This window comes from Siphateles boraxobius, unplaced genomic scaffold, assembly GCF_051911475.1.
Source record: "Siphateles boraxobius isolate OS27281-9 unplaced genomic scaffold, OSU_SipBor_1 130, whole genome shotgun sequence".
Classification (NCBI taxonomy): Eukaryota; Metazoa; Chordata; class Actinopteri; order Cypriniformes; family Leuciscidae; genus Siphateles; species Siphateles boraxobius.
Genome location: NW_027508734.1, coordinates 7,240,228 through 7,266,123, shown reverse-complemented (window position 1 = coordinate 7,266,123; position 25,896 = coordinate 7,240,228). Strand labels below are relative to the sequence as shown.

The 25,896-nt window shown below is 40.3% G+C and overlaps 1 protein-coding gene across 7 annotated transcripts in view; it reads left to right on the top strand.

The window, feature by feature from the left end:
- The window catches only part of kdm6ba (lysine (K)-specific demethylase 6B, a), a 103,237-nt gene extending 79,685 nt beyond the window's left edge, over positions 1 to 23,552 (top strand). For 4 of the 7 annotated variants that reach the window (XM_077227519.1, XM_077227521.1, XM_077227518.1 and 1 more), the window contains 21 exons: positions 4,315 to 4,404; positions 5,799 to 5,891; positions 6,248 to 6,376; positions 6,489 to 6,584; positions 6,680 to 6,890; positions 7,090 to 7,335; positions 7,420 to 7,584; positions 7,945 to 8,457; positions 8,814 to 11,947; positions 12,066 to 12,192; positions 12,819 to 12,924; positions 13,045 to 13,250; positions 13,422 to 13,513; positions 13,711 to 13,779; positions 13,931 to 14,079; positions 14,198 to 14,312; positions 14,488 to 14,675; positions 14,850 to 14,991; positions 15,088 to 15,214; positions 21,314 to 21,484; positions 21,575 to 23,552. In XM_077227519.1, coding sequence (XP_077083634.1) covers positions 6,258 to 6,376; positions 6,489 to 6,584; positions 6,680 to 6,890; positions 7,090 to 7,335; positions 7,420 to 7,584; positions 7,945 to 8,457; positions 8,814 to 11,947; positions 12,066 to 12,192; positions 12,819 to 12,924; positions 13,045 to 13,250; positions 13,422 to 13,513; positions 13,711 to 13,779; positions 13,931 to 14,079; positions 14,198 to 14,312; positions 14,488 to 14,675; positions 14,850 to 14,991; positions 15,088 to 15,214; positions 21,314 to 21,484; positions 21,575 to 21,598 — 6,000 coding nt within the window. In that variant the 5' untranslated portion in view covers positions 4,315 to 4,404; positions 5,799 to 5,891; positions 6,248 to 6,257 and the 3' untranslated portion in view covers positions 21,599 to 23,552. Of the gene's footprint in view, positions 1 to 4,298; positions 4,405 to 5,798; positions 5,892 to 6,247; positions 6,377 to 6,488; positions 6,585 to 6,679; positions 6,891 to 7,089; positions 7,336 to 7,419; positions 7,585 to 7,944; positions 8,458 to 8,813; positions 11,948 to 12,065; positions 12,193 to 12,818; positions 12,925 to 13,044; positions 13,251 to 13,421; positions 13,514 to 13,710; positions 13,780 to 13,930; positions 14,080 to 14,197; positions 14,313 to 14,487; positions 14,676 to 14,849; positions 14,992 to 15,087; positions 15,215 to 21,310; positions 21,485 to 21,574 lie in introns of those variants that run through there. The other 3 variants (XM_077227515.1, XM_077227516.1, XM_077227517.1) reach the window with 2 other exon arrangements.
- Positions 23,553 to 25,896: the final 2,344 nt, after the last annotated feature.

Genomic DNA, 25,896 nt, shown 5'->3' with positions numbered 1-25,896 from the left:
GTGTCCTCAGCCGAACTCCCTCTCTGGATCAGGATGTACGCTCTGTTGCTTGTACGCATGTGTGTGTGTAGGTTACAAGTGTGGGCTTGGAAATGCAGCGACGCCACTGTGACGACTCAACTTTGCATCATTGGCAGAGGCAGACACACACAGAGGGGAAGAGAACAGACGCAAGCCTACTGTGACGTTGTTTCCTTGTGCCTCTGAGTGTGATCTGTATCTGAGCTGGGTTATATAATGGCCAAATGTGAGCGCTCACCCACAGGCTCTTCCATTGTCCCCCTTTCTCCCAATTCCTCTTCCTATCCTTATCTCCAATCTGTTTCAGACACCGTTATTCCTTGACTCCGTTCCATGACGTTTTTTTCTGCATACTTGCGCGCTCAGCTGTTCTGGCTCTCCGAGTAGCTTTGTGGTGGTTTCTGGCAGGAATGAGGATAGTGTCGTCATTCTGGGAATGACATCATTCACATGACCCATATCACTATTTTAAAATAATCTCCTTCTTTTTGGGTTGTTTTTACTATTGCCATGTTACTGATGTCAGCCCTTTATTCTGTCAAAACTTAAATAATTTAATCACATTTTAAATGTCAAACCTTTTGGTCCAGCTGTTGACATGGTTGACATAGTTGACATGGTTATTTCCTGAAGGGTTTTTTTGTTGTTTGATCGGACCGTGTTGGTTGGAGACGCCCACATACGTGGCCTTCAATTGGTTTGGTGTTTTTAGGTGCCGATCTGGTAAGTGTGATGACCATGACAGTGACTGGAATAGTTGTTTGATGTTTGTTTTCATGGGGATTTTTTTATCAAACTGAGGGTCGACGTGGGGGGGGGGTGGGGGTGAATGGGGAAATTTTCTAATTATGATGTCATCGTTCTAACATTTAAGAATCGAAAGTGATTTGAATTCCTTCCAAAGAGTTTCTGAACTGAAGTATGAGTAAATACACATGGCATTTCTAGAAAACAGTTCTTGTTGGTTGTAGCATAAAACCGAATGCAGATGCGATGCCTTACAATAAACCAATAACCACACAACCACGTTCCCTTTTTATAATTAATTGCACCGCAAGCCAACTGTTTTCTCCTGGCTGATCGTTGTCGGTGAGTTTCGGTTTAAAAAAAAAACCCCCACTGTAATTTTACAGTGCATATGTTTGTGCATATGTTTATCGATGACGGCACACTTTCAGAAATTTCCGATACTGTGACTGAGGTGGGCGTCCCGAATCACCTGACCATAAAGACTGCAAGAGCAGGGGGAAGGGACTGGGTTGTGGGGTAAGCCCTTTCCATGGTTGAGTCATGGGAGTTCCCCGTTAGACAGCAGACACCTAGCTGTTATCAGACCTAGTGTGTGTGCGCGCGTTTCAATTTCTCTCTCTTACAGTAAGTTTAAGGATCAGTTTCGGACTGCTGTATTTATTCCAATATCTATATTTCTAGTAATAAAACATGTTCTCGTAAAAAGCTGTTGCAGAATAATATGTGAGATATGGAAATGTAGTACAGAGAAGTTTCGTTTTGCGTTTATGTGTGCGTGTTGTTATAGTATGAATGCACACTGAAAAAAATATGATTCGAGTCACTACCCACAACTTTCTCTCTTGGCAGTAAGGTCTCACGAGTTTGGTATCGCTATTCTGACCTATGTACGGCGACAAAATACTCTGTTCAACAGTTTTAACTAAAGCACAGTTTTGCTTCTCAGTGCGCACTCTTGAAGTGTTGCTATGTCCACTTATAGGCATTTTTTGGGCTTGTTGTTTAAGCATGGCTCATAAGTGATCGGGTTTGTATAGTTTTTAAAGTGAGCAGGTTCAGGTCACAATATTTCTGTATTTCCGGCATGGAGCATTTTGATTTCCTTCTTGGGGGCTTGTTATTTGTTTTATTTTGAGTTGTAGTTCAGTAATGGCAGCAGAGAAAGATTCGAGCGAATCCATTCGGTCCGTTGTGGCAACGCTGCCGAATATCAAGAAGTTAAAGCCGGAGCAAGAACAAACTTTGCTAAGTTTTGTTGTTGGCCATGATGTTGTGGCCCTCCTCCCCACGGGGTTCGACATGACATATGTCACGACCAAACGTTAGCGATTGGTTATGGCAGATGGGCAGATCCAAGAAGACTTCAATAGAGTACCTGCCTACAAGGAAGTTAACGCTAGTCAATAGACCGGTGCCAGACTCTGTACAAATGAAATGTACAAGAGTCTGGTGGTACCAGGCTACATGTGGCCTATATTGTGTTATATTGCCTCGTCAGTAAACTACAAAAAAAATTTAAATTTAACTACGATGACTTCCACTTCTGAGAACCCCGGAAATGTGAATTGTTGAAGACCCCTGTTAAAGACCCTTGGTGTGCTCTGTGCACAAACCTATGTAACGGGTATACAAATTATAGTTAAATGTATGTATTGTGAAGTAGAATTCACACAAAATTGTTAATTTAGTTTACATATACCTGATATAGCTGGTATTTTAATTATTGCTTTTATTTCTGTATTTTCACTCCAATTTATGTGTATAATGTTATACTTACCTGTGTGATTATTTTAGTAATTTTACCTTTTTTAAGTTGTGGATCAAATGTGGATTACTGTATATAGGTAGCCCTTACATGCACATAGTGTTGTCACGGTACCAAAATTTCAGTATTCGGTGCCAATACCAGTAAAAATTCACGGTTCTCTGTACCAATTTCGGTACCAAAGCTTAATTTAGATTAAATTTACATATATTAAAGTGTATATCACGGTTACAAAGATGGAAACTATACATCTGTATTAAAAACACTTTACAATTGGATTAGATAAATGAACAATCAAGTGTTTGTATTAAATAACATTCACAAACATGAATTAATGTTGTAAAAATATATTGTTCACTCAATGTGTTGTTGATGTTAGATAATGCATTAAGTAATGTTAATGAATGGTATCTTATTGTAGTGTTACCAAACTATACAGGAGATAAAACGTGTTTTATTTGACTTGACTGTACTTTTATTTAATCCAAAACTGCATTCATATTTAATTTTAAAAGGGCTTTTTTACCTGCTAAGAGTTATCCAGGCAAGAATAAGCCTAGAACTGCTTTTCTGGCGTACTGATATTAATGACATAAATAGGGATGCACCGATACTGATACCAGTACTCTGGTGTCGGTCCGATACTGTGCTCATGTACTCGTACAACTACCCGATACCACTTTCCACAAGCTTATTATGAGCGCGCTTGCCGCGCGCCTACATTTGAAATTGTGAATTTGCACGTGAATGGCCCCTTTTGGCAATGTGACGTTAGCCTAATCCAAAATATTTCCATGTGTGGCTCTTTCCTCCTTTCGTGTCAACAAGTGGATTCAGAGCCACCACATTAGCAGCACCGCCGTTCGCCATGTCTCAGTGTTTTTATGAAGAGGGTTAGGTTAGCCCTTTCGGACAGTGCATCAAGAACCAGATTAACTCTGTTACGGTACCAGCTTTTCTTAAGTACCGAGTACCGTTTAATTTTTTTAGTACTGACTTGGTACTGAAGTACCGAGTTTTTTGACAACACCACATGCACATTATTATAATATTAAAGGTTAACAACAGAGCCCAAACAATTAGCTTAAATTCAGTTGCTATTTATTTTTAGATATAGCCTAATAATCAACACTCAAATAAAAAATTGAATACAAACATGTAAAATGCACATTAGTCAGTTTTTGCATTAACTTCTAAATTGTCAAGAAGTTAATGCCAAATGTCATGGAAGAAAATTTATTTTTGTGACAAGGGGATTGTCATTTTTCATGCAAACGTATTTTCGCTCACTATTTCATGCAAACGTATACATTTCTCTTGTGCTAAAAACATGCAGATATACAAACCCCTTGAACACTTTATCCACCCTGTATTTCTCATGGAGTGTTTTTCCCAAGCTATAGTTTTCATATGTGATAGTTGGCTTTCCACACCAGTATGCCAGGCCTGTTTATTCAGACACCTCCCTATAATAACTCTCACCATTGTGTGCGAGAGACAGTATCATGGATTTCCTCTCACTGTTGTCCTGCTCACCACCCAATCCTCCCAGTGTTGCAGACGGATTTCCTTTAGTTTCTTAAAAACATCCACTTCTCTCTTGGATTCTCAATAAAAAAAAATTCTGTCTGTGATATTATTGATGGCACAGCTGCAAGGCCTGGCTGTTTTTACAGCACTTGTGCTGATTGGATGGAATGAAGCCAAAGTAATAGACCAGGAAAACAAATAAGAGAAGTCAAATTCACTTCATGTTTACCTCCTTTATCTCTCTACAGTGGTCAACGTCGGCAGAGATGATCGAGTGTTGGTGCTAAACCCTAACTCTTCAGACATTTGAGAAGTGGTGCTAGATGTTTATTTGACAGGTAAGTGTGTGTGTGTCTGTCTGTCTGTCAATATGCAGAAACTGGGTCTAAGAATGCAGTGTATTACAGGATCACGATTATTTCAGTCCCCACTAGCAGCTAAATCGAGACTTCCTGAAATATTAGAGAAGCCTTTTAATAGTGCAACACCATGAGCCAGAGAGGAGTGGGTGGGCTCATATGCACTATAGGCTCAAAATACACGCACATACGCGCGCTGTCTGACTAAACCTGCTGAGCAAGGAATGGCTCACACACACGTACTCTATCCAAACAATCTCACAATACTGCCGCATGCATATATATCTTTGGACTAATTATGCCTCATCACCAAAATTACAGTTTAAATACTGTATTGAAGTGTTAAAGACGTGTAACTTTCACCAGAAAGTGTTACTCTGCCTGCTGGGTAACTAGCCCAGGAATAACCCGTCAGGTTAAACAGCATTTTATTGATGGCAAGTTTTGCATATGTGTCCTTTTTTATTGTATAAGAAATGTGTGTGTGTGTGTTTTGTGCAATAGAAAGTGCCTGTCACACTTGAAATGCTTTTGCCAAGTCCAAATCTACTGTGTGCTAGGCATCTTTTGCTGTATGGGCATATATGTGCGTGTGCCAAGCAATTTGAATCAAGTGTGTGCACGCACGCTTGCCAATATTTGTGCATCCAGCTTGCGCTCGGTGTGCCGTGTGTGTTCAGAATGCGTGGGAAGCTCAGTGTGTTCGCATGCGTGGGTGTTTCATGGGAGCACAGCCGGTCTTCTCACTTTGGAGTCTCCCTAAAGAACACTTTAATTTTAGACCCGTCTTTTTCCCCTAATCTGTCCATCCATCCTGTTCAAGCCTTCTGCTGTTCCTTTCCTCCCTCCACCCCTTGCTCTTTCTTTCTGTCCTTTCCTCTCTCCATCACGCCTGGCCTAATGAGATTAACCTCAGTGCCTCTCTTGTCACACACACACACACACGCAAATAATCAAACTCAAGCAACACAACACAAGTACACACACTCCTTTATGTACACATGCACACAGACACCGCTGGCTTGACTCCAGGACTTTGCTCTGCTCGTCCCCTCCCTCCAATCACTCTCACCCTCTGCCAAGAGGCCTCGGGAAGGGTTATAATGACCTCAGTGTACTCACCCTATAGGTGAACTCCCACAGGCCCATCTGTGCACCCTTTCCTCCCATTCGAATACAGAAGAGCACTGCCCCCTAGAGGTTATAAGTGATACTGATGTTCTGGAGGGTTCCTTTGTTAATCGCTGCCTTCGGGCCAAACACTCATACAGACTACAAAGGATGTGTTTTCCCCCTGTGTTTAATGGATTTGGCTGTATATTTGTGCCTCACCCCCTTATGTCCCATCTCTCCTCTTTTCTTTCTTTCTCCAGTTGGCAGGGGTAGCAGTAAACAGCTTCTCCTTCGTGTTGGTGAGTGGCCCTCTCTGTTTTGCAGTGGAGGGCTTCAAACTCACAGCTAGTGTGGTGAGTAACCATGTGTACTGTTCTCTTGGTAGAGATTATTGAACAATATTTTAGATCAAAATATTTGGTGCATCTTAGCATATAACATTATTTTTAATCTTAACACTTCAGTGTAGCCACTAAATACAGAGATTAGATGTCTGCTCTGCTCTTCCATCTGACTTGTTCAGATTTAAGCTAAGACATTTAAGGCAGCATCATGGCTTAGTTGTTAAATAGTTCAGTGTCACAACCACTTAACTCCTTGCAATCTTTCCAGCATGTAGGGAAGTATTTTTGTATTTTTCAGTGACAGATGTATTGGCCAACATATTGGAGATGTGTAGGATATTACATAAATTGTCTTTTTTTTATAGTCTAGGCTGGATGCATCACACACCAGAACAGTTCACCGGGTGCAGCACACGGGACCCTTTTCCTCTGGACGGACTCAACCGGGGACCATGGGCTCCCGTGGGCAGCCGCGCCTGGCCACCTCCCTCCAGGTAATATACCTCATTATTAGGGTCTCAATATGCTTTTAGTGAATTCACTGATAAAGTTGTGAAACAGAGCTATCAAAAGGAATGATCAAAGAAAAAAAAAATCTCTTGATAGGTGCTTACCTGGTGTCAGTCAGCACCAGTTCCTCTCCAATATGCCACCAAGTCACATGACTGGCCTAAACCAGCCTAGTAAATTCTTAAACAATGGGTGAGTGTCTTAATCTTTATTGTTGTTTTACAAACACTTCTGGCAAACAGTGCAACTTGCGTTGTAAGTAGGCTAATGTGTCTTTGTATTTCCAGTCCTTTACATCGAGGGGATAAGCAAGACCTGTCTCAGGCTTTGTTGCCAGGATTACAAAGGATGCCCCCTGCTCCTCCAAGACCTTGGGAACCAACCAGAACTGGCCAGGGTTATGAGTCATTGCCTGGTGAAAACCACAACCGACTACACAATGGCTACAATGCAGGGCCTCCTGCACACCTCACAGCTCGAGCCAATCAGCTACTGAAGGTGAATATTGACCTTATATTTCATTACTTTTCATATCCTTTCTTGTTACATGAATGATGTTCATGTAGTAAGAAAATAAATAGCTTTAATTTACACATTTAAGAATTCAATTTAATGTGTAGGACTGTAGCTCACTTAACTGAACATTATGGTTAAGAGTACTCTCACCAAACGCTGTTTCTCTCTTTTTCTCCACAAGTATGGTGCTCCTCAGTTCACAGCCCATGGCTCACGGCCCATGCCTCCATTACCTGATATATGGACTCAAGCCCAGACTCAGCAGCAACCCAGAGGACCTCACTCGCATTCTGGACAGTTAAAACGGCCTGGGCCACCTCTGGGAGAGCACTCGGTCATTCAGCACACCCCTGCTCCATCTTTACACCGACCCATGGAGGACTGCCCCGGTCCAAGCAAGAGAAAGAAGATCTCTGGGTCTGAGCAGGTTGGTAATTTCTTTATGGCCTCACCCATGCATTTTCTGTCTTAACTCTCCTTTAATAATCTCTTTTTCTGTTTCTTATGTCAGGCTACTCATTCAGCCATGCAGCGTATACCTGGGCAACCTGTACATTTGAATCAGCAGCCATCCTCTCACTACCCCTCTCCCAAACCTGGATTTTGGAGCCCACTGCACAAAGGAGGAGCACCCTGGAACCCAAATGAACGCAAAAGCGGGCAGATCGATTTCCAGGTCAGTCATCGCTGATCTGAATATTAATATTCAGTGATGTTTTCTTGTATTGTCAGTTTAATATATGGCATCATCTGTCACTGCCATTTTATTAGCCATCACATTTACCCTTATGCCACCTACACATCACACGATTTTAGCCCTGATTTTCCGCTTGCCGATAGTTAATGGAGATGTCGTCCAAGAGCAAAAATTGTAGGCAAATCTATTCAGCAGGTTAAAAATCTGGACTTGTTTACGATCCACTACTCGTGTAGTGTGAAAAGCACAGCAACCCGTTGTCATGTAGTGTGTGGGCATTATTACTGATATTGCGTCTAGATTTACTTTCCCTAATTTTTTATTTTTCTCTATTCCCAGGATTCAGCCAAACCAGGAATTGGAAGTTTCCCATATAAACCGCCTCCCTTGAATCCGTCAACCATTTCTTCACCCACCATTCCCCCCACAAGAGATTACGGACAAAGCAGGGGTCCTCTACTACCACAGTCCCACAAGACCGGTCCATCATCACAGTGTCTGGGGCCACCTTCACAGAGTCCTCACATCCACCATTCTACATACCCCTACCCCAACAACAGACCTTCAGCTCTGACCCAAGGGCAAACACAGGGTACTACTCCACAAAGAGGACGTGATTCTGGTGTGAATTCTTTGGATAGACATGCTCCTCCACCACCTACATCCTCCTCATCACTGCGGACCGATAGGGAGCGCCCTGCACCCTCACCAGCAAACCACACCACTGTGCCTTACAGTCACTCCCAGTTCCAGCCTCACCCAGGGCTGATCCATTCCACCAGCCCATCAGCCAGCAACCCGGCCCAGGCCACAGTACCTCAGCACAACCCCAACAAACCCTGGAAGAACCAGGTAAAAGGCACAGAGAATTAAATAAAGTGAATCACTCAATATAGATCGGAACACAAATTAAGATATTTTTGATGAAATCCAAGAGCTCTCTGATCCCTCCATAGACAGCAATTTAATTAGCGCTTTCAAGGCCCAGAAAGGTAGTAAAGACATCTTTAAAATAGTTCAACCTTAATTTTATGAAGCGACGAGAATACTTTTTGTGCAACCTGAATACTTTTTGTTTAACCTGAAAATTACTGCCTGATTAATTTTACTAAATAGCATGATGCGCAACACATAATGTTATAATTATGTTATCTATAGTTACAAGTTTCGGACCTGTTTTGTTGACTCTTATATTCATTTCCCTTTAGGAATCACGTGACATTTCAGCAACAGGGGATTCTCAGGTTGTCGCACGCCTTTCTCAGGCACAGAATAAGGTTGTTGGGGGCGACCAGGGTCCAGGGACGCCCAAACGTGTGAGCCCTTCTCAGGCCCCTGTTCGAAAACCTGTCATTACCCCAAACCTGGAAACTCCTCGTCCACCTTGCTCCCTGGGACTATACACCAATGTTGGAGGCATCCCTACAATGAGCTCTGCACCCTCTACCACCACCTCCATCCCCAGCACCCTAAGCAGTTGGAGAGGAACTGATTCTTCAGTGTTAATCTCAAACCCAAACCATGTATCCATGACTGGTAAAAATCTGCCACATCCAGGGTATCAGGGTGTCCACCCTGGTGTTGGAACCCTTCCCCACCCATATCAAGGGGCACAAGCTCAGATTCAGCAGTCCACTCTTCCTCACACAGGACAAGGTAGACCTAACTACACCCCAGTGTCCTCTACTTTCTCCACCCTAAACTCAGGGCTTCAGAGACCGGGGGAGAGCATCATCACCAGCAAGACCTCTAACACTCTCAAACGAGCCGTCATTTCACCTTTACATCACCCTCAACCTCCAGCACACATAAAAGCCAATTCAGCCCTCCAGCCAATATCCAACAGTTCATGTAACTTAGTGCCCATTCAAGCTTCCCCCTCAATTTCTCAGGCAACTACTACTGTTCCAGCCCCAGTCTACTCAAGGTCCTGTTTGCAAACTGCTGCCCCAAGCTCTCAATCCATTGCTGATGCTTTAAATAAACTTGATGCAGAGTTGCAGGGCCACCTGCAAGCAGAAGAGAGAATGAGAGAACAGGAGGAAAAGAGGAAACAGAATGTAGAGCGACAAGAAGTGGAGACAAAGCCACATGGTGAGTCTGCAATCAAGAGTCTTGAGCGTTTGCTGTCAGGTAGTGTAGCTGAGCCTCTACCTCCTCGTTTGTCTCCAGCCAATGCACCCTCTTCCATCTCCCCTCCTAGCCAGAATTCACCACCTTATCCCTGGTTGAGTCGAGGAGGTGTGCCCCAACGTCCTTCTGGAACCGCAACAACCATTAACGAACGACCACGACCACCTCCTCTCACCCCACAGACTGAATATGCCCGTGAGAAGCAGAGGCAGAGAGAGAAAGGGAAGAGTGGAGCACCATCTCAGAATCCCACTGGGATTCCCACATACCCCTCAGAGTCAGGTCTCATCAGCCCCTCCCACAACCACATAATGCAATTAAAACCTGACCCCTCCAAAGATATCACCATGTTGAAAACCTCTCATATCCCTAGGATTTTGGATGCTATTCCCAACCCCCCGCCCCTGCGAGAGCCACCCAAACTTTACCAGGCTTTCCCCAAGATTGTTCGCTCTTCATGCACACAAATCTGCACGAACGCAAATAGCCTGCAAAACCATATGTCCAGTACAGGACTTGGTAGTCTGGGTAGCAGTGCTAGTAGTTGCAGTGGTGACTCTGATGGTGCCCAATTTGAGGAGGAAACTTCTGAGCTCTTGCCTGATGGATTGGCTAACATTATGAAGATGTTGGATGAGTCCATCAAGAAAGAGGAGGAGTTGTATTCTGGTCAGAGAGGAGAACAGGCAGTACCGGAACCTCAGTTTTCTGCAAATGTTGCACAGATGAAGAGTTATTTATGTGCACCGGACCTCGTGCCTGCCCTAAAACAATCTCCAACTGAGGATTATCAGCCAGAGAGTCATGCAAGCCCACCTGTGTTAAGTCGGCAAGGTTCCTTGGCATCGCCTTGCAGTCGCACTTCTTCACTTGAGGAAGAAGAGGAGGTTCTTAAGGTCATTCCCAAGTCTGCCAATTGCATTAGCATGAAGTCCCAAGGAAGCATTCTTCACACAACAGGAACCAACTATCGTCATAGTGACTTGGCCAAGCTGTATGGCCTTTCAGAGTTAGAGAAAAGTGAGTGCGAGGATGATGAAGAAGAAGTTGATCGGGAAGATGAAACACCATCCTGTTCACCACATCAGCGGCCACATCTCCACCAGACAGGTGTGAACAACATGTTTAAAAACCTTGCATCTGTGCTTGAGAGCCAGAAATACACCTACCGGGGTGGACCCTTCGGTCGTCCTCCTCCCTCTGCTTTTGTGGGAGTTAAGTACTCTTCATCTCTTTCTCTGGGGCCTGACATTTGCAGACAACAACAAAGCACTTCTCCCACATCAGGTACAGCCAATCACCCAGGTTTTAGCAGTCCGACGCAAACCCCTGCCATAAGTAACTCAGGTGAGACCTGTCCCCTCTCGCCTACAGCTTGGGCGTCCGAGAGGAAGAGAGGGGATAAAATAAGCCAGTCCGATCTTTTGGACCATGATGATGAGGAAGAGATTTCAGATGAACCCACAGGAGAGAAAGATTCTGGAACTGTGAAAGACTTGTTGGAAAGACGACCAAAACTGACCACCATCTCAGAGTCTTCGCTAGCAGAGCTTGGTCATAGCTATGAGTTGAACAAACACATTCTCCCTTATAAAGACCACTCAAAGGCAGAGTCACAGGAGATATGCAAACCTGATAAAGAAAAGGACAGACACCGAGAACGAGAGAGGAAACACAAACACAGTAGCAGTAAAAAACATGAGGACAGGAAAGAGAGAAAGAAAAAGCACAGAGAAAGACACGACGATGCTTCTCTTTCCTCATCCTCATCTTCCAGCTTCAGTCGACGGCACAGGGACGGAAAGTCACACAAGCTAAAGAAGAGCAGGCAGGTGCTGGGTAACCTGGACATTCAGAGTAAAGAGTTTAGGGAGAAGGAGCAAGAGCGTGATGGAGAAAAGAAGAGAAGAAAAGAGGAATGTAACCAATCTCAGAGCGAAGGGGAAGAGTGGGCACAAAGTAAAGACAATGGCGGCAGCTCTGGACGTTCCTCTGATCTCCAATCAGCTTCATCAGCATTTTGTTCTGATGACTTTCAGAAACTAAAGGCACTAACAGATGGACCACCCAAAGAACTGAAGATACGCCTCATAAAGGTGGAGAGTGGGGACAGGGAGACATTTATTGCTTCAGAGGTGGAGGAGAAGAGGATTCCTCTAGAGCAAATCACCATAAAGAACACCGCTAGCGAAATCATCAGAGCCTGCAAGTGAGTAATATTTCCATGCAGGACATCTCTGAAACAGAATATTTCTTGCCTGCAGTGGGAATTTAGTCATAAGGACCATTAAAGACCATATCTAATGCTTAATGTCTTGTTGTTTCAGAGGAGCTCGTGTGAAGGAGAAATTCAAGGAATCATACCTCCTACCTGCCTTCTCTGTTAAACCAATTTTGCCCCCAGAGATGCCCATCCCTCGAGAGAAACTCAACCCCCCCACACCTAGTATCTATGTAAGCATTGCAGTAGCATTGTCAGCATCTCCTGCCCCCTTGTGGTCATTTTGTATTGTATTACATGCACAATAACATATACACCAGAACATCAAACTTAAAACAATTGTGTTAAAAAAACGCTGGCGAGGAAAGAGTTAATCTACTCCAGTAATATTAAGTTGCCAGACACTTTTTTTATTATTATTATTATTGCTTGTTTTTGATCAAAATATTCAGGAGGCCATGAAAGTTTTCTAAAAATGTTGTATGAATATCTGAATGTGCAATATATCAAAAGAAAGAACAGATCCTCTGCTTTAAAAAAGACAAAGAAAAACATTTTATTCTAGCAAAATGCTTTTTTTTTATCAACACTTGAATTTGTTCATGTTTCATTTAAAAAAAGCAACATTTTGAACAAAAAGCTGATCAAATTGTTGTTGTTTTTTCTAAGACTACAACGTACATGAGCAATGCTTTAATCCCTTGTCTCTGCTCCTTTTTTGACTTTTGATCCAGAGATGTTGTACTCTTTCAGAAGAACTGTATAACAGTGAAAACATGGATTGTCTGAAAATTCTGTAAATGTCAGTGAAAGTGTTAAAAGAATGTCTTAATGATTCCATGTTGGTGTTTCTCTACAGTTGGAAAGTAAAAGAGATGCATTCTCTCCAGTCCTGCTGCAGTTCTGCACAGATTCAAAAAACCCAGTTACTGTCATCCGGGGACTAGCCGGCTCCCTTAGATTAAGTAAGTTTCTGCATATGTCTTGTGGATGGACAGATTTTCAATTTTGTTACTCTACAGTTGAGTCCAAACAGTTGCTGTTGAAACTAAGTTGTGCTTTTTTCCATTCCTCCTCCTTTATAGATCTTGGTCTGTTTTCAACTAAGTCTTTGGTGGAGGCAAATTCGGAGCATGCAGTAGAAGTTCGGACCCAGGTTCAACAGCCAGCGGATGAGAACTGGGATTCCACTGGCACTGGCCAGACCTGGCCCTGCGAGAGCAGCAGGTCACATACAACGATTGCCAAGTATGCCCAGTACCAGGCCTCCAGCTTCCAAGAGAGCTTACAGGTGTGAACACAAACCTACACCATAGAAGTTTGTACACAGTGTTTGTTAATTTCCAGGATTGTATTGGTCATTTTGCAAATACTTAAGAATTGTTGTTTATACAGTTTTGATATAACTATTAAATTAGTCATATACATCATGAACTCACCATGCCATTGTCTGACCTTGCAGGAAGAAAAGGGCAGTGATTATGAGGAGGAAGATGAGAAATCTGCCACTAACTCTGAGAATATGACCAGTAACTCCTTAGCTCCCGGCTCCAGGTAATTTATTTCAAATTACCTCAGCACTTAATTCTTGAACTAATCCAAATAATTACTTTTATTTTAATAAAAAAAAATAGTAGTAACATTTTCTTTAAGAATTTAATTAAAACTATAATAAATCACCCTCCCACTGTGTGTATGAATAAAGATCTGCTGTTAAAATGCTGTTATTAATTGTTTCATTATTTTTACAGTTCAGAGCAAAAATCTGTGGGGAAGATAATTAAATTTGGCACCAATATTGACCTATCCGATCCCAAAAGGTAAGACCATTGTGCATAATTACTTCAACGTGTGCAGCATCTTCTGTTGGATGAAATCAAAGTCTCTACACAGGCAGCAATTACACAACTATGTCTTGGTGATGTATAAGCAATCTGTATTAACTATATGGTGTTGTGTCTTGTGCTTTAGATGGAAGCCTCAGCTGCAAGAACTGCAGAAGTTGCCGGCGTTTATGCGCGTTTCTTCCAGTGGGAATATGCTGAGCCATGTTGGCCACACCATTTTGGGAATGAATACAGTACAACTCTACATGAAGGTCCCTGGCTGCCGCACACCAGGTTTGACTCAATCTAAAATAACTTTCTTAATTTCAAGTCAATCAACGGTGGATTAGTCTGCTTTGGCAAGTAGTTCTTTATTGATGTTAAATTTTTTGTTCAATGGTTGTGTCATCAGGACACCAGGAGAACAATAACTTTTGTTCCGTAAATATCAATATTGGGCCTGGAGACTGTGAGTGGTTTTCGGTCCATGACGACTACTGGGAGGCCATCAGTGATTTCTGTGAAAAGTAAGAAACTGTGCAACTTGAAAAATGCAAAATCTGTCTTTTTAAGCCACAGTAGAGTTACTCAATTTATCAAAAACTCTGTCAAAATAAAATACTTTCATTAGGAATAAAATATTTTTTGGCTATTAATTTTAACCACAAAATATATTAAGTTTGTGAATGAATTTTCTCTCAGGCATGGAGTGGACTACCTGACAGGATCATGGTGGCCGGTTCTGGATGACTTGTACCGCTCTAATATCCCTGTGTACCGGTTCATCCAAAGGCCAGGAGATCTGGTATGGATCAACGCAGGCACTGTACACTGGGTTCAAGCCGTAGGCTGGTGCAACAACATTGCTTGGAATGTGGGACCTGTCAACTGTGAGTAAACTACACACTGACCTTGTAACCTTTCTTTTTATCATTGAAAAATTGTATCAGTCATTATGGTTACATTAAACGGTTGCAACAAAATGTGTAAAACTAAAATTTCTTAGCCAGGGCACAGAAATGTAAAAAGCTTTTTTGCTAGACCTTTATCTTTTGTATTTGTAGCATATCAGTACCAGTTGGCTTTAGAGAGATTTGAGTGGAACGAAGTGAAGAAAGTGAAATCCATCGTTCCCATGATTCACGTGTCCTGGAACGTGGCACGCAACGTCAAAGTCACCGATCCAGACACTTACAAGATGATCAAGTGAGTATGCAGCAGCATTATTGATTCTTTCTTACCAGGTTACACCACAATCAAGTAGCATGGACATTTCATAATTTTTTTCCCCCTCCTTTTCAGACACTGTCTCCTTCAGTCTATTAAGCACATTCAGATCCTGAGGGACCAGCTGGTGGCATCTGGAAAGAAGATCTCCTACCAGAGCAGAGTGAAGGATGAGCCGGCCTACTACTGTAACGAGTGTGATGTGAGTCGAATGTTGTGCTTCATAGATTGTATAAAATATTGGCAGGTTCTGCGTAGAAAAAGATACTACCAGTATGCAAAAACCCACTAGACCTCGAGAATTATATTCCAAAAAAGGAATATTTAGCATGTAGCTGTGTCATCTCTGGTTATGAAATAATGCAGCTTTGAGTTATTCTCATTTAGAATTTGTCACAACCTATGTAAAGGTGCAGCGTGTAATTTCTGCACCACTAGCAATCATTATTTTTGCACTTCATTTTGGTGTCACTAGAGGCCCAGGAATGCACCCTTCAACTTTTAAAGGAGATCTATTATTTTGTTGTTGTTGTTGTACCTTTCCTTTCGTGTGTAATATAGCTGTTAATGCATGTAAACAATCTGCAAAGAGCACAGTCCATGCAAACATTTCAAAGGGATTGAATCTCCACAATAGAAAACAACTGCCTTAAACCTTTTATTTGTAGTCCTGCTATTATTTTTGTGACGTAGCTACCTCACCATGTAAGCCATTTGCAAAATAGCTCTCGACTGGTTATTTTGGATAGCCCTCAAACAAAGGTAGTTATAAGTCCAGGAAGATTTTATCACTATATCAAGGAAACAGTGTTTTTTTTTTTTTTTTTTTTACTGTAAGGGCAAAACATCATCACATGGACTTCCAATGGCCGAGGAATTGTTAACAATATACTGCTGAGGAATAGTGAAGAATCAGTGTTCAAAATGTAATCACAACCTTTTGTTGTGTTCTCACCATTTTAATAATGACTGCTTCTGAAAGGTGCCGAGGTGCGTTTCCCGAAAGCATCGTTAGCCAACTATGGTCGCAAGTTCCTTTTGTTATAAGTCTTGTTCAATGAGTCTGTGTTGCCCAACAGACATTCCAACCACACAACTTTGCGATGTTGTTTGCGAATTACAGCTCTCGACCTGTGGTTAGAAGCCTAGTTTCTGGTTTGCGTGACATTTGGACTCAATAAATCCTTGTCTTGAGCAAAATAACGAGCTAGCTGACATTCATATATAGATCCCTTTCAATATATATAAAATGTCATTTACATCTCTTAGTTTCTCGAGATTTAAAGCACTGTTCTTTAAGAGTGTGTACGTGCTCTAGTACGTAAGAACGAGCCTATGACTGAATCTGGAAATAAAGCAAAATAACTGAGAAAAATGAGAATCAGATGCCATGTCTGTAATTTATATAAAAAAATCTGGCATTAACTCAATTTTTAAAGGATTGATTCAAATAAGTTATTACTCCACCACCTGTGTGACCTCATTAACCCAACATGGTTAAACATCGGTTTCCCAAAACTGTCTTTGGGCAAATTTGTCCTGACTGGCTAGTTGATTTCTTGATATCATGTATCACTCTATGGTAGTTAAGCAGTGAGCTGGGCAGTAAAGCGCTGTTGTTCAGGAAATGCACCCCTGTTCAATGCAGGACAGTGTGTTGCATTTTCTTTTTTATGGCATGGTGTAAAGAAATGACACAGTTACAAGTAACAACACATGAAATTAGAGATGCACCGGTCGGCTGACCATAAATCCGTTTTAGTTTTATTTTGGCTGATCTCTATTCCAGACTTCCACACAAATTACATTTTGGGAAATGATTGCAATGCAGTTTGTGTGCAAATATTACAGTCTGTTAACAGGACATTGACACAGGCTAGAAATGGGATGCACCAAAGACCGGTACAAAGAAGAGAACACCGATGCTCCAGCAGAGCAAATACTGTACCAGGCACAACATGCCCAGTGTTCATGATGCTCGAAATAGAGGAAGAAAATATAAAAATTGAAGTGGGGGTTTATATGTATTTCTGAAGGGATCTGACTGTCTTCAGAAAAGTTTTGATGTCATTTTCTTTTCCTCTTTCTGCTGTTCCATCAGCACCACCTAATGTCAGAGAGTGAATTTGCATTCAGTCTGCTGTTTAATTTCAGCATAATTTCACAAATCTTAAGTCAGACCGTTCTGGTTTTGCTTTAAACCTTGAAATTATACATAATTTCTCAAATCTAAAGTCAAACCATTCTGGTTTGGCTTTAGTCAAGTCATCTGTATTTATATAGCGCTTTATACAATAACACAGATTGTTTCAAAGCAGCTTTACAGTGATTACGAGAAAATTATGCATTTCGGCTATTTCGGCTAGCAAGCCAGAGGCGACAGTGGCAAGGGACCCAAACTCCATCAGTTAACAGAATGAGAGAAAAAAATAAGGAGAAACCAGGCTCAGTCAGGGGGCCAGTTCTCCTCTGGCCAATGAACGAACACAGTGTGATGTTTCAGGCTGCATCACAAGTCAGAATTAGCATTTAAATATTTATCTAGTTCCTTTTGCTTGAAGATCAATTCATCACACCGGTATGGAGCCGAAGCTGAAGGCCATAGGGTCTGTGCGGAGGACCTGCCGATGACTGTCATGTCGATGAGGCCTTCACAGGGGATTGTCTAGTTGACACGGTCCCTGCTGTCATTCAGGGCTGCGTTTTGGTCGTGTCTAGATGCAGGTCCACCATCTGATCTGGATATGGACCGGATACGGCTGACTACGGTAACCTTGGGATAAGGATGAGACCGACAGACTAACAATTGCGTAAATGCTATTCTTATTATGATGTAACAAGTACATCGGGTGTTATAGGAAGTGTTCCTGGTTCCGGTTGATATAGTTTATGCAGCCTAACATTCATTTAACTGATTTGAATAATAGGAATTGATAATGTGTTGTGTATGCCAGGTTAAAGAGATGCTTTTAGTCTAGATTTAAACTGACAGTGTGTCTGCTTCAAGGCTAGGAAGACTTTTCCAGGGTTTGGGTGCTAAATAGGAAAAGGATCTACTGCCTGCAGAGGATGTTGGTATTATTGGTATTATCAACTGGCCAGAATTTTGAGATCACAATAGATATGAAGGACTACAACCCCTTTCACACTGGCTAGTTATAGGAACTTAGTTATAGGAACTAGCTACCGGAGTGGTTCACCGAGAACTAAATGTTCCCCTAGGGCCATTTTCCTGGTTGCATACGCACCTCCAGTAGGAACTCTGAAGTGACGTAAACTGCGCTTGTTGTGACTTTTATTTTGACTGCACTGAGAATGGCAGAGCCTGAGCATACAGCGCTCCCATTCTCCATCTTCATTAGTTTACGATCTGTTAAACAGTCCTGTCTAATGCGTTATTATATAGAACTGTTATACAAATAAAGTAGACAGTATATTAGACAGTATTAGCGTTTGCCATGTGTTTGATGCCCAATGTTGTTAGCTGAGCAGAAACACATAATCATTTTTTGGTCTTGGTCTCCTCAAAATTGCGGTTGAGAGATCCGTCTATCACTGTTTTCCATGTACGTAGAGTTAGTTTCTGGAGTAAATATATAGGTTATAATCTGTGCGTTTACATGGCTTTTCTTTTTAAGCCCAATCAGCGTACACTTGCGTCACTGGTAGTTCCTATTGTTCTGGGTTAGACCCTACTCTAAAGTAGGAGGTGTTCCTAGAACTAAAATCGTTCCCAGTTCTTGCAGTGCGAAAGCCCCATATAATGTGTTGAGAGCTCACTCAAGTCTGAGGAGCCAAACCATTTAGTGCTCAGTAAATAATTAAGAATGATTTTAAAATATGCAATGTTTAATAGGAAGCCAGTGCAGTGTTGACAGAACCGGGCTAATATGGTCAAACTTCCTGGTTTGGTAAGAACTAGCTACTGCGTTTTGGACCACCTGTCGTTTGTTTATTAAGCGTGCAGGGCAACCACCCATAAGAGCATTACAATAATCTAGCATCGAGGTCATGAATGCATGAACTAACTTTTCTGCATTTGTCATTGAGAGCATATGACGTAGTTTCTATATTTTTTTTAAGATGGAAGAATACGGTTTTACAGATGCTAGAAATGTGGCTTTCAAATAAAAGATTGGTATCAAAGAGCAGACCCAGATTTTTTTTCTTCTTTTTCTGAATTAAAGCTGCAGTCCGTAACGTTTGGCGCACTAGCGGTTAATAAACAGAACTGCATGCATCTTGCGGAAGACCATTGTATCCAAAGCTGCTACTTGCACTTTTTTCGGCACTCAAAGCGCTTTACATAGAAGGGGAAATCTCTTCATCCACCACCAATGTGCAGCATCCACCTGGATAATGTGACGGCAACCATTTTGCGCCAGAACACCCACCACACACCAGCTTATTGGTGGAGAGGAGACCCGAGTGATGAAGCCAATTAGTATACTATATATACTAGTGTATATATATATGTACTGTAGTGATTGACGACAACTTGGGTTTGGAAAATTAATTTATGATGTACTTATTATATACATTTTGTAAATTTTCAATACAGAAAAAATTATGGACTGCAGCTTTAAGTAGTAGGGAATTACTTGTTGTCATACCTGTCAACGTTTGGGTACAAAAATATGGGAGACTTGAGGGATTGTGGGGGGTGCTGGATGGCAAAGGCAGAGTAAATGCACATTAATTCTGCAGATATTAACAAATACATTTCTTTGATTTCATGTTAATTTTTTATTTTTATAAAAAAATTAATTCGTTTTTTTTATTTCTTTTTATCAGTGCTGTCAATCGATTGCAAAAAGGAATTAGATTAATCACCATTTAAAAAAACGTAAGTTTTTAATATATTTTATAATGCAATTTCACAGTTAATCTCCAAATTAATATAGAAACAACATAAAGTAGCTATATTTTAAATATTTGTCTAACATGTAGGAGATATATATATATAGAAATTGAATAAAGTTCAATTTAATCCTTACTGCTATTGACTAAAGAACTTTTGTCCATTTAATGAGTCATTTTCTCTGTTTCCTTTGTTCTTCTATTAACTTTACTGACAGACAGCATTATTAGCTGCTGTCCTCTTAAAACCAGCAGCTGCTGACAGACGCAGATCTCACACACGCCCCATTCTCTCAACTCTTTACGTTAATTTAAGACTTTTAAAAACTCATTTAAGACTGCTCTTATGCAAATATGCCAAAATGTCCATTTTGTCGGGTATCCTCATGTGCAACTTAAAGCCGTAAGAGAACTTGATTCTGGCGCGCGTCTTTCTGTGTGTCGTGTGTGTGTGTCACAGACATGTTCTCTTTGTCTTGGCTTGAGTGGCTTAAAACCATTTGCATGAATAAGAGCCCATCACATAATGTAAGGCTAGCCAAAGGATGACAGAGAAAACGGATTCTGAGTTAATTGCGTTAAATATTTACCATGAGTCTTCTCCCATTTCTACCAGTCTACTACCTGCGCAGATATCAACAGCACAACTGGCTTGTAGGTTGCGCTCACAAATGGTTCGAAATTTGTATGATGTGTTGTTTGTGCGAGTAGGATGCGTTTCATATAAGATCTGGCAACTGGACAACCTTGGAATAATATATTGATGTGATTATTCATATAATGAGGTTTGGGCCATTCAAATTACGGGTTGTTTCACGGGAGAAATAACAAAACGGGAGGAGGGCGGGAGATTGGTTTGAAATATGGGAGACTCCCGGGGGAAAATGGGAGTGTTGACTGGTATGCTTGTCATCCAATTATTTTATACCAATTCACAAAATTAGCGGAATGCATAGTTGATGTGTCTCGTCAGGGCACAAAGAAATATAGAGCTGAGTATCATCAGCATCACAGTGAAAACCAAACTATGCTTCCTAATGATATCTCCCAAGGGTAGCATGTACAAGGTATAAAAAAAAAGCAACGGTCCTAGTACTGAGCCTTGTGGTACTTCATACTGAACTTGTGATCGATATACTACTTCATTTACTGCTACAAATTGGTAACGGTCAGAAGAATAATTTGAACCATTCCAATTGAGCAATTCCACTAATGCCAACATAATTTCCGTGTCTATTCAAAAGAATGTTGTGGTCGATAGTATCGAGCACAGCACTAAGATTCAGTAACACTAATAGAGAGATGCATTTTATCTTGTAAACATACCCTAAGAAAAATAATTTTGTCTACCAGAATAAATTTATGATTTAATTATGAATCTGTAAATGACATAATAGGCGTCCTTTAAGAGTTTGTGGTTTGTTTTTATGTTCCTGAGCAGGTGGAGGTGTTTAACCTGCTGTTTGTGACCAGCGAGAATGGCAGTCGGAAGACGTATGTGGTGCACTGTGAGGACTGTGCACGACAACGAAGCCCAAACCTCTCCAATGTAGTGGTGCTGGAGCAATACCGCATGGAGGAGCTGATGAACGTATACGACTCATTCACCCTGGTGAGTTCATGATCGTGCACTTTGACAAAGCGTGCAGTTGAACAAAGCTTCAGAAAGAGCTAACATCTGTCATTTGTTTGTCTTTCTCAGGCCATCAGTCCCAGCTCCCGATGAGAACGTCTCATCACTTTCCCTCACACAGCCATAACCAAAACTCCTGCTCGCAGGACAAGATCTTTTATTTTAGTCCAATTAAGACTTAAAACACTTACAGTTGGAAAAAAAAATTACCTACTACTGTTAATATTTGTTGTACAGCCAATCCAGAACCAGTTTACTCTGAATTGTTTACAGAACCAATCAGCCAATAAGACTTCAGTTAGCTCCTGTCGGTCTTGTGTATCAACCTCTGAATGGCTCTGCGGGACGTCCGATGAACCGCAGTTTGGTGCTGTCACGGCTTACAGCAGCGGATTTGACAAGATCCTGTCCGTTTAGGTTTTTGTTCTTAGTTCTCTTTCATGTTGCTCTTTTTTTTTTTTTTTGGTCTTGAATACTGAAATGTCTAAATGCTCTTTGTACTTTTCGTGGGTGCTTATTTTTCTCCAATAATTTATTATTTTTAAACCTAGACAGCCTAGATATATACCACATTGGCCTTGTGACTTGTATTTAGTGAAGAGATAAAAATTAATAATACTAATAATAGAGCTATGGACATTTTTCTAAAGCATTAAGAATTAAAAAGAAATAGTTGTTCAGAATGCTTCAAAACATACGGGTTTTAAAATACTTTTTCAGTTTTAGTATGGAACGTTGTGTTTTATATCAGGACAAGCATTTAAGGCTTGCATTTTTAATCAATCTCTTTTCCTGCATTTTGTGGTTATTCTTGTTCAGTTTCATCTGTTTTGGTCAGTGAATTGTTTCTCTCCTCTATACAGATCTATTCTTTTTTTTTTTTTGTAAAAAAAATTTTATTTAAAATGTTCTTCTATTTATTGGATATGAAATGCTCTCCCTGCCTCAACATGGTTATCATAGATGTATTAAGGGTTTCTATTGTTATTCTAAGTCCTCTGTAATATTTTAAGGGTGCTGATTTTCTTTTTCTTTTTTTTTATCTTGGTGCTTACCCCTTTAAATGTCTTTCCTGTCTATATGAATTAAATCTCTCATAACTGACTCCTTGTCCTTTTAGATTGTAGAGCACAGACGGTAGGATTTGACTAATCAGAAGTTGTTTGTTATACACGTGTTTTTAAAACACGTTTCTTACCACCTAAGTTAGCGACAACATGACTTAAATGCGATCACTGTTATATATTTGAACACCTGCTCACTATCCAGTTTAAATGTTTATTTAAAAAAAAAAAAAGATTAAATCCAGGGGCCATGTTCATGAGAGTTCTCAGATTAGACCTGTGCTCGCTGAATCTTTTTGCTTGTTTTTGTACTAAAATGTTGACTTGGACTGATGTCACTAATCCTGAGCCTTGATTAGCAGCTACTTTGTGATGAATTCAGGTGATTCACGAATTTGGGCTAAGAACAGTTTTTGATATCTACCTTACACATTTAATGGTGCTTCTGTCCTGTTTTAAATGCTGTTCATTTGAGGACACGTTTGGCACGCTGACTACAGCAGACAAACTTTCAATGCTGTACAGTTATTGGCTGCAGTGGGTTGTCATACACCTAAACTAATGCTTATATGGAGAAAAATCACATTGAACTGTAAATTGTGGCATTTTACTGGAACGAGTAACCGTGTGAAAGAGGATTTAACGCATTATTGTTTTAAAATATATACTGTAATTTTTTACAGCTTTAGAGGCGTTAGCATGAAATGATTCATGTATTATCAGGAAAATGGTTTTGATTATGAAATAGATGGTGCTGAGTTCTTCTTGAGCTACTCTCAATTTTTTAAGAGATATTTTTCCTGTTGCAATATACACACTTTCCTTTTTTTCCCTCATTTTATTTTTGTGGTTATTTAAAATCTGCACTGTTTTGGAATTCACACACGAAGCGAACTGAGCCAGACATGTCTTAAACACTTTGTGAATTCGTGTGTCATTGATATGATTACTCTGAATAATATTAAATGCTTTTGATAAACTTTGATCTGTGCCATGCCTCTGTATTCATTCATTGGAAGTGTACTGTTTCAAAAACATTTAAGCCACAAACACATACAACCAAACAAATGAAGCACAGCAGCTTATTTCACGCAGCCGTTATTTTGAATCCAAAGCGAGGCTCCGGTGGGAAGAACCCCGGAAGTAAAGATAAACAACAATGCCTTGGAGTACCAACCTGAAGCTGCTGCCGCGATTTACACTATTGGACGTTAATGTCCAATATAGGATATGTATAACATTATAGTTTGTTCCTCCTTTTTTTACTTTCTGAAAAAAAAATTATAAATGATTTTCACTGTATATAGTCTAAAGTATGAAAGAAATGTATGTACATTTTTAGAATAACTAATTTCTACATTAAACACAACAATACGTCTTCGCATTTGCGACTCTCCTATGATTAAAGGCGACACTTCCGGTTTTCTTCCCACCGGAGCCTCGCTTTAGATTTCAAAATAACGGATGCGCGAAATAAGCGTATTACATTTGTAGAAGGAAGATCTTTAAGAGACACAAACAATGACATGCCATATCAAAATATTACTTAAAGAGGTATCAATAATATTAAGAGATCTAAACACAAAGCCATGATGATTTAAGGATACATTTATGCCACGTTGGTTAAAAGAAAAATCAATCTGTATTCGGAAGATCAATGTTTTTGTTGTGACTCAGCTCTGTGTAATTGTTTGAATGTATTCTTTCTCATTACTAAAAGAGAGAGAGATTATCCTACTGCTCATTTACTTCTAGCCTTATATAAACAGTGTAGATGGAAATGATCTCAAAGTGACCAGCTGAAGACTTTACTGTAGCTGTACCTATTAACTATGGAAGCTTGTTTCCGCCACTAAATAAAAAAGGTATTTGTGACTTTTTATCTCAAAATTCTGACTCTTTTTTTTCTCAGAATTGTGTGATATAAAGTTGCAATTGTGTTTTATAAAGCCAGAATTGCGAGATCTATAAAGTCAGTATTGCCAAACTATAAAGTCTGAATTGTGAGATATAGCTAACGTCAGAATGGCGTGATATAAAGATGCAATTGTGTGTTATAAAGTCAGAATTGCGATATAAAGTCGTAATTGTGTGTTATAAAGCCAGAATTGCGAGATCTATAAAGTCAGAATTGCGAGATCTATAAAAGTCAGAATTACGAGATCTATAAAGCCAGAATTGCGAGTTCTATAAAGCCAGAATTGCGAGATCTATAAAGCCAGAATTGCTAGATCTATAAAGCCAGAATTGCGAGATCTATAAAAGTCAGAATTGCGAGATCTATAAAGCCAGAATTGCGAGATCTATAAAGCCAGAATTGCGAGATCTATAAAGCCAGAATTGCGAGATCTATAACGAGATCTATAAAGTCAGAATTGCAAGATCTATAAAGTCAGAATTGCGAGATCTATAAAGCCAAAATTGTGAGATCTATAAAGTCAGAATTGCGAGATCTATAAAGCCAAAATTACGAGATCTATAAAAGTCAGAATTGCGAGATCTATAAAGTCAGAATTGCGAGATCTATAACGAGATCTATAGTCAGAATTGCGAGATCTATAAAAGTCAGAATTGCGAGATCTATAAAGTCAGAATTGCGAGATCTATAATGCCAGAATTGCGAGATCTATAACGAGATCTATAGTCAGAATTGCGAGATCTATAACGAGATCTATAAAGTCAGAATTGCGAGATCTATAAATCCAGAATTGCGAGATCTATAAAGTCAGAATTGCGAGATCTATAAAGTCAGAATTGCATGATATAAAGTCTGAATAACGTGAGAATTCTGAGATATAAACAATTGTGAGGAAAAGAAAAAGTCAAAATTGCAAGTTTATTTCTCACAATTCTGACTATAACACGCAATTCGAGACATAAAGTCAGAACTGCGAGTTCAGATCAAAAGGCGCAATTATCTTTTAAAATGTTTTATTCTAACAAGCTTGAATAATTACCATGATACTTCCTCGATAAGTCACGTTCATCCTGTTGCGTTTGTCACCAGACTCTGTTCGGCATTGTTTTGTTTTTTGTTTTTACGGGTGATTCCCTGGAGGTTGGAGATTTACCTCTGCAACACACACACCAGACACACGTTAAAGTAGCCAGAGCAACATTTCTCTATTTACAGGCGAGTGATGCTTGTACGCAATTTCCCTCGAAAATCATCCCGACAGGTCTAAAATATAAACACTTATAATAGGCTTACCATAGTGAATCAGGGTGAGAATTTTTTTTTGGAAGAATTGATGTATGGACTCATTATTTTTAAATGTTAATTTGTAACAAAGTTGCATAGTGTACCTTTTAAAAAATCATATTATT